At 39.7% G+C, this 13,838-nt stretch overlaps 1 protein-coding gene across 7 annotated transcripts in view; it reads right to left on the bottom strand.

Annotated features, from left to right (window-relative positions):
* Positions 1-13,838, bottom strand: part of ZMYND8 (zinc finger MYND-type containing 8) — a 124,714-nt gene that overhangs the window by 1,491 nt on the left and 109,385 nt on the right. For 6 of the 7 annotated variants that reach the window (XM_048819509.2, XM_048819512.2, XM_048819515.2 and 3 more), the window contains 5 exons: positions 12,935-13,015; positions 11,171-11,249; positions 5,553-5,792; positions 5,236-5,393; positions 3,806-3,895 (listed from right to left, as the gene is read on the bottom strand). In XM_048819509.2, coding sequence (XP_048675466.1) covers positions 3,806-3,895; positions 5,236-5,393; positions 5,553-5,792; positions 11,171-11,249; positions 12,935-13,015 — 648 coding nt within the window. The remainder of the gene's footprint in view (positions 1-3,805; positions 3,896-5,235; positions 5,394-5,552; positions 5,793-11,170; positions 11,250-12,934; positions 13,016-13,838) is intronic. The other variant, XM_048819511.2, reaches the window with a different exon arrangement.

The following is a 13,838-nucleotide window of genomic DNA, read 5'->3' as shown; positions in this document are numbered from 1 at the left end:
TATATTAAAGGTCACATTCACACCACCACAGAAATAGAGCCCATTATTTTCCAGTGAAAAACTAGAAGTAGGATCTTTTATTTAGGATTTATCACCTTTTCTTACCACATTTTTGCCCCACCAAAAGGCAGAGTGTAACATCTCCTCAACTTCCCTACAGCCAATTATTATACTATACACAGATACAGGGACAGGTGGTTCCTATGGGTACTGTAAGTATTCTGCCTGTTCTTGAAGAATTCAGTTCTCAGTAGTTAGCCCATCCAGTGGTACATTTCCCGAAACTAATACAGAAGGGGACTGTGAAAATCCTTTGTTACCTGGAAAAACATATTTGTGACTAATCGAATTGGAATACAAAACATACGAGTTTACAGGTGCATTTTGGGTTTCACAGTTACATTAATACTGTTCTCCCCAGAAAAGATCCCCCCCGTGTGCGCTTACACACAGGTGAGAATGAAAAATATATGTTTGGATAAAAACAATAGCATTTATAATACTGCAAACATACTTTGCACAGATCAATTAATAACAAAACCCTACTATTACTGGGAATTGCCTTTTGCCACTCTTAGGCTTTGTCTATACTACCACTTTTGTCGGTAAAACTTTTCTTGTTAAAAAACCACACCCCTGTACCAACATAACTTTCACCAGCAAAAGTGCTGGTGTGGCTAGCGCTATGTAGGCAGGAGAGTGTCTCCTGCTAACACAGCTAAGGCTGCTCGTTGAGGGTGGTTTAATTATACCGGCAGGAGAGCTCTCTCCTGCCGGCAAAGAGCGGCTACACAGGAGACCTTACAGCGGCAGAGCTGTAGTGGTACAGCTGTGCCGCTGTACGGTCCATAGTGTAGACACAGCTCAGTAAATACATTAATTTAGAATAAAACTTTGAACTTCTGTCACGGTTTCCAACTGAAGGTGTCAAAGTGCTTTATACACATTTGCAAATTGAGTCTCATGATACCCTGTCTGGTAGGTATTTTATTCTATAGCTAGACACACAGAGGCACAAAAAGGTTAAATGACTTGCTCAAGGTCACACCAAATCTTTGGCAGACCTGGGAACCAGATCTCTGTACTTTAACCTTCCTCCAGAAACGTAAGTCAGTTTGGAAGCTGCAGTACTGAGCAATCTGTAAAGTATGTTCTGACACACTTCTCCTGAAGCCCAACTGCTGATCAAATAGCTGTATCAGTTTCAGTTCAGAAGGCTTTAAAGAGAAAGAAACAAGGAGCAAAGGCTTTCTGGGGAACTGAAAGGGATGCACATGTCTTCCCTCTGACATGGGATATAAAACTCCACAGAAGACAGAAAAAGAAATGCACATTTTCCACAGTGTTTTATACTGGTGACTTGGTAGTATTCAGCAAATGTAGCTATTGTCCTGGCTAGGTAGGACTTCAAAAGCTGGAATATTTGTGATAAATTCAGTTCATTGCAGAAGCTGCAACATTTCCGCAGAAATGGAAAGATGACAGATTTAGCACTGTTTTGATTCCAAGAAGAATAAAAAACCAAACATGGAGTAAGTTTGCTAAGTAAACTCAAGACTAAAGCCATTTAGTAATCAGGATGACTTTAGATGTGCAAAGGTTTATTGGAAGCCGTTCAGAGTAAGGACCCTCAAGTGGGAAACCAATTGGTAGTTAGAGAACTAGAAAGTGAGACTGTGTCTATGCTACAGAGACTATGGCTATGTCTACACTAGAGATCTTATAGTGGCACAGCTGTACTGCTGCTGCTACACCACTGTAAGGTCTTCCGTGTAGCTCTCCCATCAGCATAATTAAACCACCCCCAATGAGTGACAGTAGCTATGTTGGCAGGAGTGTGTTTTTTCACACCACTGACCAACAAAAGTGCAAGTGTAGACATAGCTTGCGCCAGCATATGCTGGCTTAACCTGTAGCATGGACACAGCCTATATCGATGGAAGGAGTTTGTCCATCAGTGTAGAAACACCAACCACATCCCTGAATGAAGTTAGCCACATTGATGGAAACATTCTTCCAATGACATAGCTGCACTGGGGTTTAGGTCGGCATAGCTACGTTGGTGAGGGTGTGGGTTCTTTCACACCCCTGATGGATGTAGCTATGTTGACGTAATTTATAAATTCTGGAGCAAGTTGAGAACGCCCCTAGAAAAGTGTCTATTAGTAGTAAAAGTAAGGAACTTAAATTTGCTATCTGGATCTTTTAAAAACACATATTCAGATGGGAATAGTTCTAATTTTTAATCCCTATTTTACTGATCAAGGTGTGGTATGTGTTAAGACTCCTTAAATGTATTGTGGTTATTTCCTCAGAGTTAAATTTTCAGCAAAGCCTCTCCACAAAAGTACACATTTGTGCATGCTCAGGCATTAGACTATTTAAAGGATACGTGGCTGTATTAGCACACACAAGTTGTTTGCAGCTGTGCAGAGCAGATGCAAGTATGTGCACGTACAAGCAAGAACCTAAAACCTTTTAGGGTTTTCAGATTCCTTTTTATTCAAGTCACATACACACTCCATATTCAGTAGGTCAATTGTGGAAGTTACTGCCATTTCCTGAATGGTCGAAGAGGCCAATTTAGGATATTGGAGCATTGGCATTTTTCACAAAGAAACTAACTTGGTTTGATGCCTGCAGTCTGATTTCAGAACAGTTATCATGGCTTCTCACTGGTTCTGGGAGTCTGTCAGGGTAATATAGGGCCAACCTTGCAATAGTGCTAAGTACTTTCTTAAGAGGTGCTGAGTGCCCTCAGTTGTGATTAAATTAATGAAACAGATGTTGGGAAGGGGTTTCTGTTTTTGTAAATCATGACATCCAGCAAGAATATCCTCAGAATGACAGAATTAATGGATGGGACACGATGGTTGTGCAACACTGTATGAAAAAACACAAATAACTTCTATAACAAAGCAACCATTAAGATCACAGTATGAAAATGAACTAAACCAGCTATATGAACACTGGCTGAGTTACTTTTACTGTCCACCACCCAAAAATGGGGAATATATGATGCTAAGTGTCAGTGAGACACTAGCATTTTTCCCTGTTGGTATGATGAACTTCAGCTCAGATTCCACATTGAAATCAAAGTGCAGCATTAGGGAGCATTACATGGAATTTAAAGTGCTATGTTAGGGAGCTTTAAACGTTAAATGGAGCTCAATTCTGTCTCATCTCTGGTGGGTGCACCGGGAGAAGATTAAAGTGCCTTTGGCACATTTGGAGTGGAAAAAAGAAAAGTGGGGATAATCCCATTGACATAGCCATCATTCCCTCTCTCAGTTACACAGGTCCTGATGACACACATTTGAGACACAATACTGATGAATGCAGATTAGCTGCTCCTTCTGCCTTCATAGTTACTGCAACATAAGGCTAGAACTCTAATATAGCAATATTATACAAAGCTCTTTAGGATACCACAGGAAAAGATGCTACATAAAATAAATGCTATATTTACCATGATGTCTTGGTCAAATAACCAAAATCAAAAGGGTAAACAACATTAACATTCTAATGCAGACGATGGTCTGACTATCCTCAGTGCCTTAAGTATATATGCCCAGTGGCTTTTCCCAGTTCCTTGTAATAACCAAATGATGAAAATGGAAGGCATGAGAAAGATGGAATGTTGCACAGCAAAATAAGGCATTTTGCACTGCAAATTGAGACTTGATACCAGTGAATTCATATCCTGATACAGCAACAGACAGGAAACAACCCCCAAAAGATATTGAGCTATTTTAATGCCAGGAGCAGTTCTATTGCAGACTTTAAATGATGATGATGTACTTACAATTGTGGGCTGAGTAGTTGGAATATAGGTGGTGGTCTGCGGTACCTGGACCAGTTTTATAGGCTGGTTGCTTGTCACACCTGTTGCTATCTGCAGAGACAGCACAGGTAACCTCAGTAAAAGTCTCAGCTTTTACATAAATTCCACCTAATTTATTATTACTATTATAATATGAAATTTATGTTGGATGTTGTGTTAAAAATTTGCATCTTAATGAATTCACAGGTTACTTTTGTTAAAACAAAATTCAAATTATGAACATGATCAATGTACACAGCATGATATTTCAGGTAGAACAACTATGTGAAAGAAATTCTAAATTTAAAAAATGAAACATTCCATGGCAGAAGTCTTAGGTAAATGACTTTTCTCCCTCCCTACCCCGCAATAACACCGCATGATAAAGAAGTTTGTATTGACACAAACAATGTGTACGGACATCAACTGAGCCAGTGAAGCTCAATAGAGTTCACCAGTTTTACTAGTGCATTCAAGTGAAACACACACTGCCTTTTTCTCTCCTCAAATATGGTTCCACCCCAAGTTACTCCCTTAGAAACCACATCAAACCTGGAGATCTAATTCCAGATGTTACCAATGATGCCAGAAATGAACACAGGTTCTCTAGAGCACCACACTTCCCACTCTAGAGGACTAGCTCAATGAGATATCATGCTGGAATCACAATACTTTACAACATAATATTTTCTGTTTGTAACATTTTCAGACATTGTCAATGAGATATACATTGAAGTGGGGGAATGGGTGGGGGGAGATATTGTGAGGGGCCAGCCCCCAATAAAGTTGTTGCTTTAATAGCCTTTTCTTGGCAGGGAGGAAGAGCATTACTGTTGAAATGGTTATTAGTCAAAACCCGCCTATAAAGTGGAATCCTTATTATAGACATTTATCTTGTATATACAGTGATGGGGCCCTTTGCATCAGAGTACCTGCTCACCCTTGCCTGCGGAACACTGTCAGAGTAGATGGCAAGGAGGATTTCATGCTTGCACGCTGTTCTCTTAACTGTAGATCCAGCAGTGTTTGTGAGTGCTGCAGTCAGTATTGCTCAGCCCAGAAGGCAATTTGTATTGTGTTTGAAAGATCCAGACCAGAAGCAACACTGATGGGCCCTGGAGGGAGACAGGTCCAGTCCCCCTTGGCTGGAAGGATGTCAAGTCAACGTAAGGTCTTACTGGGGATGAGTGGAGGGGAAGGGGTGATCCTGGAGGACATCCTGCTTCTCTCCCTCCAAATGTAATAGTTTTGTCAAGATGGAGGAAAAATACTATTTCCTATCTCACTCACAAAATGACCCTCTAGAAATGTACAAGGGGCCAAAAATTATTGATGTCCCAAGGATGCCTTAGCCTCAGGTTTAAGAGAAATCAGACACATTCTTAGGCTGAAGTGACTGCAGTGATACTCACTGTAACACAGTCTTTGTTTTTATCAGCTGCACTGTCCTTTTCCTTTGGGGTGCTGGCTGTTTCTGTGGATGGAGGCTGTGCACTGGAGCTGGGCTGGGACGATTTATTTAATGTTTCTGAGTTCATTTCTGTATCTGTTTCTTGTTGTGTTGCAGTAGCTAAAATAAAAAAAAAGTTTTATACAATATAGCCATTGGAATCCACATTCACCCCTCCCCACTGGCACATCTGTGCACACATAAACGGACACCAATTCCACTGCCCCATATTTCATCACTCTGAGCAGCTGAGAGGTAGGCTTCCCAGAGGCAGATTACCTGACTGTGTGCAGGATTTCATATGCTCAGGCCAGTGAGCTTGCTGGCAGGGGTAGTCACAGTAGCTGGTATTCCAGCAGCAGTAGAAGATGGCCTCTTTCTTGCAGTTGGCACACCACTGCTTCTTCTTGGTTTCATCCACAGCTTGCTGCTTCTCCAACTCCAGCTGCTTCTTTACTTCAGCAATCAAACGATCACGCTCCTGCTCGAGACTTTGCCGCATCTCTGCCATTGTCAATTCTAGTTGAGACACAAAGAAAGATGAGTGTATATTTCTCCATCGGTAAGGTGCAAATTACCAGGCTCAAAATCTTTGGGCCATCATTTTTACCCTCTATTATTATTTATTATTTCTATTACAGTTAGCTCCTTGATGCCTCAATTGTGCTGCATGTGGTATAAAGATGTACTCCCCACCTGCTGCAGCTGCCTTGCACAGCCTTTGGCCTCAGAAGCCAAGAGTTCAATACTGCTCTGTGAACTAGTTTTCAACAAATAAACAGGACCATGGATCACACTCTTCCCTCCCAGAAACACAAATCCATCAATTCTGTATCCTGACTCCTTTAGACAGAAGAGTCTGAATGTCTTCGCAAACATGGCTCTCCCAGGACATAACTGTAACAAGGGTTAAAGTTCCAAAGCCAAAATGATTCCAGAAAGCTTTGAAAGTCATATTTACTTCGATGAATAAAATGAGATAAACACTCAGAATTATGCATCTGCCAAAATTCAATCCCCCAACCTTTATTTCCAGCACAGCTTCACAGGACACAAAGGGATGAAATAAGATACTATTACACAACTTTGTCCCCTGGACCTCAGGCCAGTTCAACACCACATGTTATTTAAAAGGGATTCAGGAATTCTGTAACTTGTGCTTTGCTGCAAGTTTCCCCCAGGAATCATTACATCAGCCAGTGATCACTGAAGTACAGCAGTACTTTAACCATGCCCTCATTTCCTGGACTACATGGTGGTGGAGATGTGGGGACTGGGAAGAGGTGTCCTATAGCCAGCAATGCTGGTTCTGTTCTTACTGAAAATCTCCCATGATGCGGAATCCTCAACTGCTGGTTTAAGTCAGTGTTTTGGCCCCTTTGCAATGCCAGAGTAGCATAAAGAGATGAGTATCTGTCAGTCAGTTTTTAAAATAAATGTTTTATCCTGGAGCAAGGGTTCTCAACAAATTTTTGGTGGTCTCAGACTGCAGCTACCAACTCTTGCTGGCGGCTGCTCTGACATTTTTTCCTAAAATACTTAATTAACTTTAGGAAAAACAAATAAATATGCACATATACATGTCCAAATCATTATAATTTATTTAGGGAGGGTTTTCTTTTTGCAGGCTCAGTAATAAAAATAATGTACAGTTGTCTCTATTCTTTGCTGATCCTGAACAGAATAGAAACACAAGGTGCTTTGTACATTCTTTTCTTTTTTCTTATTGTTTCTTTTGCTTTTTTTTCCTGGTTGTGTGTTTTGTTTTGTTTTTTTTTAAAGACTTTCTAGCTAGTAAGTCTGCTGGGAAAAGTGATATTAACAAACATACAAATTAGGGCTGTCAAGCAATTAAAAAAATAATCACAATTAATTGCACTGTTAAACAATAATAGGATACCATTTATTTAAATATTTTTGTATGTTTTCTACATTTTCAAATATATTGATTTCAATTACAACACAGAATACAGAGTGTACAGTGCTCACTTTATATTTATTTTTCATTACAAGTATTCGCACTATAAAAAACAGAATAGTATTTTGCAATTCACCTAATACAAGTATTGTAGTGCAATTTCTTTGTCATGAAAGTTGAACTTACAAATGTAGAATTATGTACAAAAACCCTGCATTCAAAAATAAAACAATGTAAAATTTTAGAGCTTGCAAGTCCACTCAGTTCTACTTCTTGTTTAGCCAATCGCTCAGACAAACAAGTTTGTTTACATTTGCAGGAGATAATGCTACCCGCTTGTTTACAATGTTATCTGAAAGTGAGAACGGACGTTCTCGTGGCACTGTTGTAGCCAGTGTAGCAAGATATTTACGTGCCAGATGCGCTGAAGATTCATATGTCCCTTCATCCTTTAACTACCATTCCAGGGGACATGTGTCCATGCTGATGACAGGTTCTGCTCGATAACAAGCCAAAGCAGTGTGGACCAACACATGTTCATTTTTATTATCTGAGTCAGATGCCGCTAGCAGAAGGTTTATTTTCTTTTTTGGTGGTTCGGGTTCTGTAGTTTCCGCATCAGAGTGTTGCTCTTTTAAGACTTCTGAAAGCATGCTCCACACCTCATCCCTCTCAGATTTTGGAAGGCACTTCAGATTCTTAAACCTTGGGTCGAGTGCTGAGGCTATCTTTAGAAATCTCACATTGATACCTTCTTTGCATTTTGTGAAATCTGCAATGAAAGTGTTCTTAAAATTTTTACTCCTGGGGGAATTCTGTATCACTGCGCATGCACAGAATTCATGTCCCCTGCAGGTTTCTTTGCTTCTCCGCAGAAAAATGACTTCTGATGGGGAAGCAATGGGAAGTCGCAAAAACGGTCATGCGCCCTTTCCTAGGCAGCACAGGCAGGTTGGTTCGGGCACTCCAAGCAGCCAATAGAGATGTAAATCACCACCCAGGGGGGCTGTGCAGTCGTGTGTGTGTGTGAGAGAGAGAGATACTCTGTCCCTCTTGCTCGCTATTGCAGCACATTTGGTGTGGAGGGGCAGGGCTTCGGAGTGTTTCTGAAGAGGTAGGTGTGGGACAGGCACTGTCCCCTCAGGCAGAGCAGGATATAGCAACCTGCCTTCTCAGTGAATTGCTCCCATTCTCTTTGTGAATTCCCCCAGGAGTATAAAATAGGTGTAAAAGTTTTAAAGCTCCTTTACATTGCCAGAGTGGTGTAAAGGACAGGATGGCCTTATAAATGCTGACTGTGCTTTAGTGATTAGAATTGGTCTAAATTTTTGAACTGCAATGTGAGTTTGATTCCCCAGCCCTCCTTGGTCTTCAGCTGACTATGATGTAACACTGACAATATGGATGCATATATTTGTTGATTAATAACTAGAGATAAAGAGTCAAACCTAGTTACATTACTGTTAGGCAAGGGGGTTTCGGAATTTCTTCCAATGCGCCCCACCTCCATTCTCCATCCACTTTATAGTAGTTTAAATAAATTACCAAAATAATTGAAACCAGAGTGATTATATTGTGTTATTTTGACAAATAAAGTATGAAGAATTTTGCAGAATTTTATAATATCATGTGCAGAAATTTTAATTTTTTGATGCAGAATTTTTAATGTTTTGGTGCAAAATTCCGCCAGCAGTATAAAATGAACAACATGTGCTGGGTCATCATCTGAGACTGCTATAACATGAAATATATGGCAGAAAGTTGGTAAAACAGAGCACGGGACATACAAGTCTCCACCAAGGAGTTCAGTCACAAATGTAATTAATGCATTCTTTTTTTAATGAGCGTCATCAGCATGGAAGCATGTCCTCTGGAATGGTGGCCGAAGCATGAATGGGCATACAAACGTTTTGAATACCTGGCCATGCAATTGCCTGTTCTCACTTTCTGGTGGCATTGTAAATAAGAAGAGGACAGCATTATCTCCTGCAAATGTAAATACACTTCTTTGTCTTAGCGATTGGCTGAACAAGAAGTAGAACTGAGTAGACTTGCAAGCTCTAAAATTTTACATTGTTTTATTTTTACATTGTTTTATTTTTGAATGCAGGGTTTTTGTACATAATTCTACATTTGTAAGTTGCACTTTCATGACAAAGAGACTGTACTACAGTACTTGTATGAGGTGAATTGAAAAATACGATTTCTTTTGTTTTTTACAGTGCAAATATTTGTAAGCAAAAATAATATACACTTTGATTTCAATTACAACACAGAATACAATATATATGAATATGTAGTAAAATATCCAAAATATTTAATAAATTTCAATTGGTACTCTATTGTTTAACAGTGCGATTAAAACTGCGGTTAATCGCAATTAATTTTTTTAATCACAATTAATTTTTTTTAGTTAATTGTGTGAGTTAACTGTGGTTAATCAACAGCCATAATACAAATATCACTTTCACAGCAGACTTATTCAGTCCCAGCAAGCCCAGAGACAAATTAAGCCCTGAATAAGGAAGTGGTTACGGAGGCAGTGCAGCACTGGGACAGGCACTCAGGCCAAGGGTGATTGGAGAGGTTGAGCTCAGGGCCAGAGCCCATCACCTCACAGCCAGGGAATGGAGCCCAAAACCCCATGCCTGAGGATGGAGCCCGGGGATGGAGCCCAAAGGCCCACAGGTGGAGCCTGCCACCCACCACCCCTGGGCTGAAGTCCAACCCCACACCCCTGGGAAGGTGGGGAACACATACTGGCTGTCTGCTCCTCCAGCTTTTCGGTCTCCAGAAGTGGCCAGGGCCCAAACCACTGCTTTCACCCCCACTCCCCCACACCACCCAGGAGGCTGTGGCTGCAAGAAAAGCCCCTGGTGGCCATATTTGAGAAACACTGTCCTAGAGTCTAAAGAAAAGGAGTACTTGTGGCACCTTAGAGACTAACAAATTTATTTCAGTATAAGCTTTCATGAGCTACAGCTCACTTCATCGAATGCATGCAGAGTCAGTTACACTGAGTCAAAAAAGAATCTGAAGTCACCAATAACCCCACACACACCAATTTCATTGGGAGCAGGCCCAAACCTTGTGGGTACATTAGTGGAGGCTGGCTGAAAATGAGATCCTCACTTAGAATGTGGGAGACCCAAGTTCAAGTCCTTGAACCAGTAACTATTTATATTTATACAAAGTGGAACAGTGTCCACAGGAGATACTGAGAAAGACCCAAATAGCCGATAATCTAGTGGTTAGGGAACTCACCTCCAGTGCTGAAATCCCCTTTCCACATTAGGCAGAGAGAGGAACAGAACCATGGTCTCCCAGGTGAGTTCCCTAACCACTCAGCTAAAAGTTATAGGGGAGGCCCTTCCCCCACTCCTGGCCATTTTGTGAATCTAGTTTCCTCTCCTTTCATTAAAATGAAATAGTTTGAGTCAGGTCAAAACAAAACATTTTGTTTTTATATTTCTGAAATATTTCAATTTTTTTGGTCCAGTTGAAACAATTCAGCTAATTCAACACCAATACGCAAATGGTTTTGAGTTCACCAAAAGCGCCTGTTTGGTGAATTATTTGCTGAAATTTTTTTGCATAGCTCTAATTACTGTTAGTACTGTGTCTGTGAACAGATAGCCCAAAATAAATAGGTCAAAACATTCATTAATAAGTTAGGTCTCTTAACAGAGGTTATCCAATGATCCACATGGTGAGGACCAGGTTACATACTCTTTCTCAGAAACCTTTTCCCAAGCTTAACTCTGTTTCACTGGTTAAACTCAAAACTGTTTTTAACTGCTGTTTTCAGTAAAACAGCAACTGTCTAAATTACTGGGTACATGCCCAGTAACATCAGCACAGCACGTTCTGTTCTATTTTCTAACCCTTCACACATGGACAATTTGTACTGTTGCATAAATGAACCAAACATACACCAGAGTTCTTGAAATCATATTATTTTAGGCTGTACTTTTCATACCAAGATTGTGTTTCATTTCTGAGAGTTCCTGCTGATGTAACCATTGAAGTTTCTCTATTTCGATTCTCAAACGACGAATCTGAAATATCGAAGAGATAAGATTTAATAAAATGGAAAATACAAATTTGGTGTATATAAAACATAGCTACCTAATCATTTAGAAAAATTGGGCTTAGAGACAAAGGGCCTGATTCTCATTTACACTAAGGCCTCTTTTACATTGTTCTGGCAAAGAGATCTTAAGTGTAAATGAGAATTAGGCCCGAAGCATTCTGACCAATTAAACAAGGTTCCAGAATATCCATAAGCATCAATAAGAGAGATACAAAGCAAACTCTTGCTTGCGGGTGTTTCCTACCATAAACAAGGGCGAGACTTGTTTTAAAACTCAAAACAGTGCTGCTCAACTTGGGTCTTATTCTTCTCTTATTTCCATTATTTTTACACCAACATAACTCTATTGACAACAATGGAGTCATTCCCAATTTACACAAATGTAAGAAAATGGAGTATCAGGCACCTTATCTCTAAAAACTGTTGGACTAAAATTTGTCAGGCTTCAAATGTATCTGATCTGAACCTAAGCCACATCCCTCAGTTTTGACTGTAGTTATTTATGTCTTAAAAATTTTTTTAAATGGCCCAAGTATTCTAAAGTATGCTTCTTATTAATTTAAGAAGCACAGAGACTGGGGACATAATCACTCAAATGGATGATTTTGGATATGTTTTTTACCCAGCAAAAAATAAAAGATCAGTGGCAGCAAGTCTCAGAACCCCTTGTCAACTGACTGGGGCTTGCCCTAGCTGGCTAACAACAGCAGTTTAGACATTCAGGCTTGGGTTGGAGCCCAGGTTCCAGCCAAAAACCAATGAGGGGAAAGGGTCTCAGAGCCCGGGGTCCCGCTGAAACCCAAACATCTATACTCCTACTTTTAGCCCCGAAGTACGAGCCTGAGTCCATTGACTGGGCTCTGAGATTCACCGCCTTGGGCTTTTCTGTTGTTGTTGTGTAGACATACTCCTCCACTTCTGGGTTAAAAGAAGTCACTCCTCCAGAGTTTTCTCTTGCTTATGTTCTAAGGCAGTTTGCATTACATAATAAAGTTTGTTCAATTTTTAAAAGAAAACACATAAAAGCAGTGAGATATCACCTCTGAAAATAACTACTAACCGTAGCAGTTAACACAAAATACAATCCTTTCATCTAATAAATCCAGAGTTTTACACTGCAACAGAAAAATCCGGTGTAATAAACGATGAATGATGATAAAATAATCAGGAGTCTTTGGAGAGAAATATCAAAGCTACACTGCGGTTTCTACAATGTGATCATGGGAAAGTGCAAGTGTCTAAAACAAAATGAAACTAAACATAAAATGCTACATTACAATAGAGCGTAGTTTTGGATTTAAATCAGCCAAAAAAGAAAAAAATCTCCTCTTGAGCTAGGCTGAAGTGCTCAACTTTTTTATGGTAATGTTCTGTGTTTGTACAGTCCCTAGCATAATGTGGTATGGTCTCTAACAAGGACGCCTAGGTGCTACCACAGAACAACAACAAAGGTACTTGTATCTGTGACAAAAGTTATAGCTTTGACAGCAAAGAAGTTAGGGTCCAAAGGCAGCCTTAGTTCAAAATTTCTTTTAGGCATAGATACAGGCCAAGTTTTCCCTATTATTTAAAAAAAGGATTTTTTTTTAATGTTTGATGATTATCTAAGATTTAAAAAAAGCAATATGCTCTGATGAAAGCAATACTGACCTCAGCTATTGTACTTCCAGTGGTATTTTTGGAAAGATCATTATATATTTCAGTCATTGTTCCTTTTATTGCATCCATCATCTGAAAAAGAGAAATCACTTTTTTCCAAAGTCTATTTTTTAATGACCAATACATTCATTTTACTCGTTTTTTCCCTTGCATGAATGAACTTATACTGCTGTCAACAATGCCACATATCTTTATATACATTTATCAGAGTACATTTAAAAAAAACTTCTAGTTAGGATTATGAAGAGATTTTGGATCATGATTTTGAAATGATTTTCCAAGGGATATAAAACTGAGCCCAGATTTTAAAAAGGCTGAAATACAGTATTTTTAACTGTCCAACTGATTCTGCAATATCCATAAAAAGAAAAGGAGTACTGTGGCACCTTAGAGACTAACCAATTTATTTGAGCATAAGCTTTCGTGAGCTACAGCTCACTTCATCGGAAGCTTATGCTCAAATAAATTGGTTAGTCTCTAAGGTGCCACAAGTACTCCTTTTCTTTTTGCGACTACAGACTAACACAGCTGTTACTCTGAAACCTGCAATATCCATCAGTTTCTTAAAAAGGATGGCTGTAGTAGTGATGGCATCATTACCCCTCTGTTGGACGATCAGCCAACAAAATGCCATCGTGAGCTTGGTTTCTTTATGACAACAAGTGTATCACATCACACCACACCCCATACTGACTGCTGGCTCCTTTCTTACAAAAAGGCAGGATACAGAAGTATATAAAAATCGTGCTCTTTAATGCACTCAGCAGAATGGACCTGAAAGGCAGAGAAGTGGAGATGGGAAGCCTAATTATGAATAGAACAGCTTTGGTGGTAACATGTTGTAAGAATGCCATAGAGCCCTGAGGTTTCATCTTGGCAAGTAACTAGAGGCACT

This window comes from Caretta caretta, chromosome 13 (assembly GCF_965140235.1).
Source record: "Caretta caretta isolate rCarCar2 chromosome 13, rCarCar1.hap1, whole genome shotgun sequence".
NCBI lineage: Eukaryota > Metazoa > Chordata > Testudines > Cheloniidae > Caretta > Caretta caretta.
This window is presented reverse-complemented; position numbering and strand designations above follow the sequence as displayed.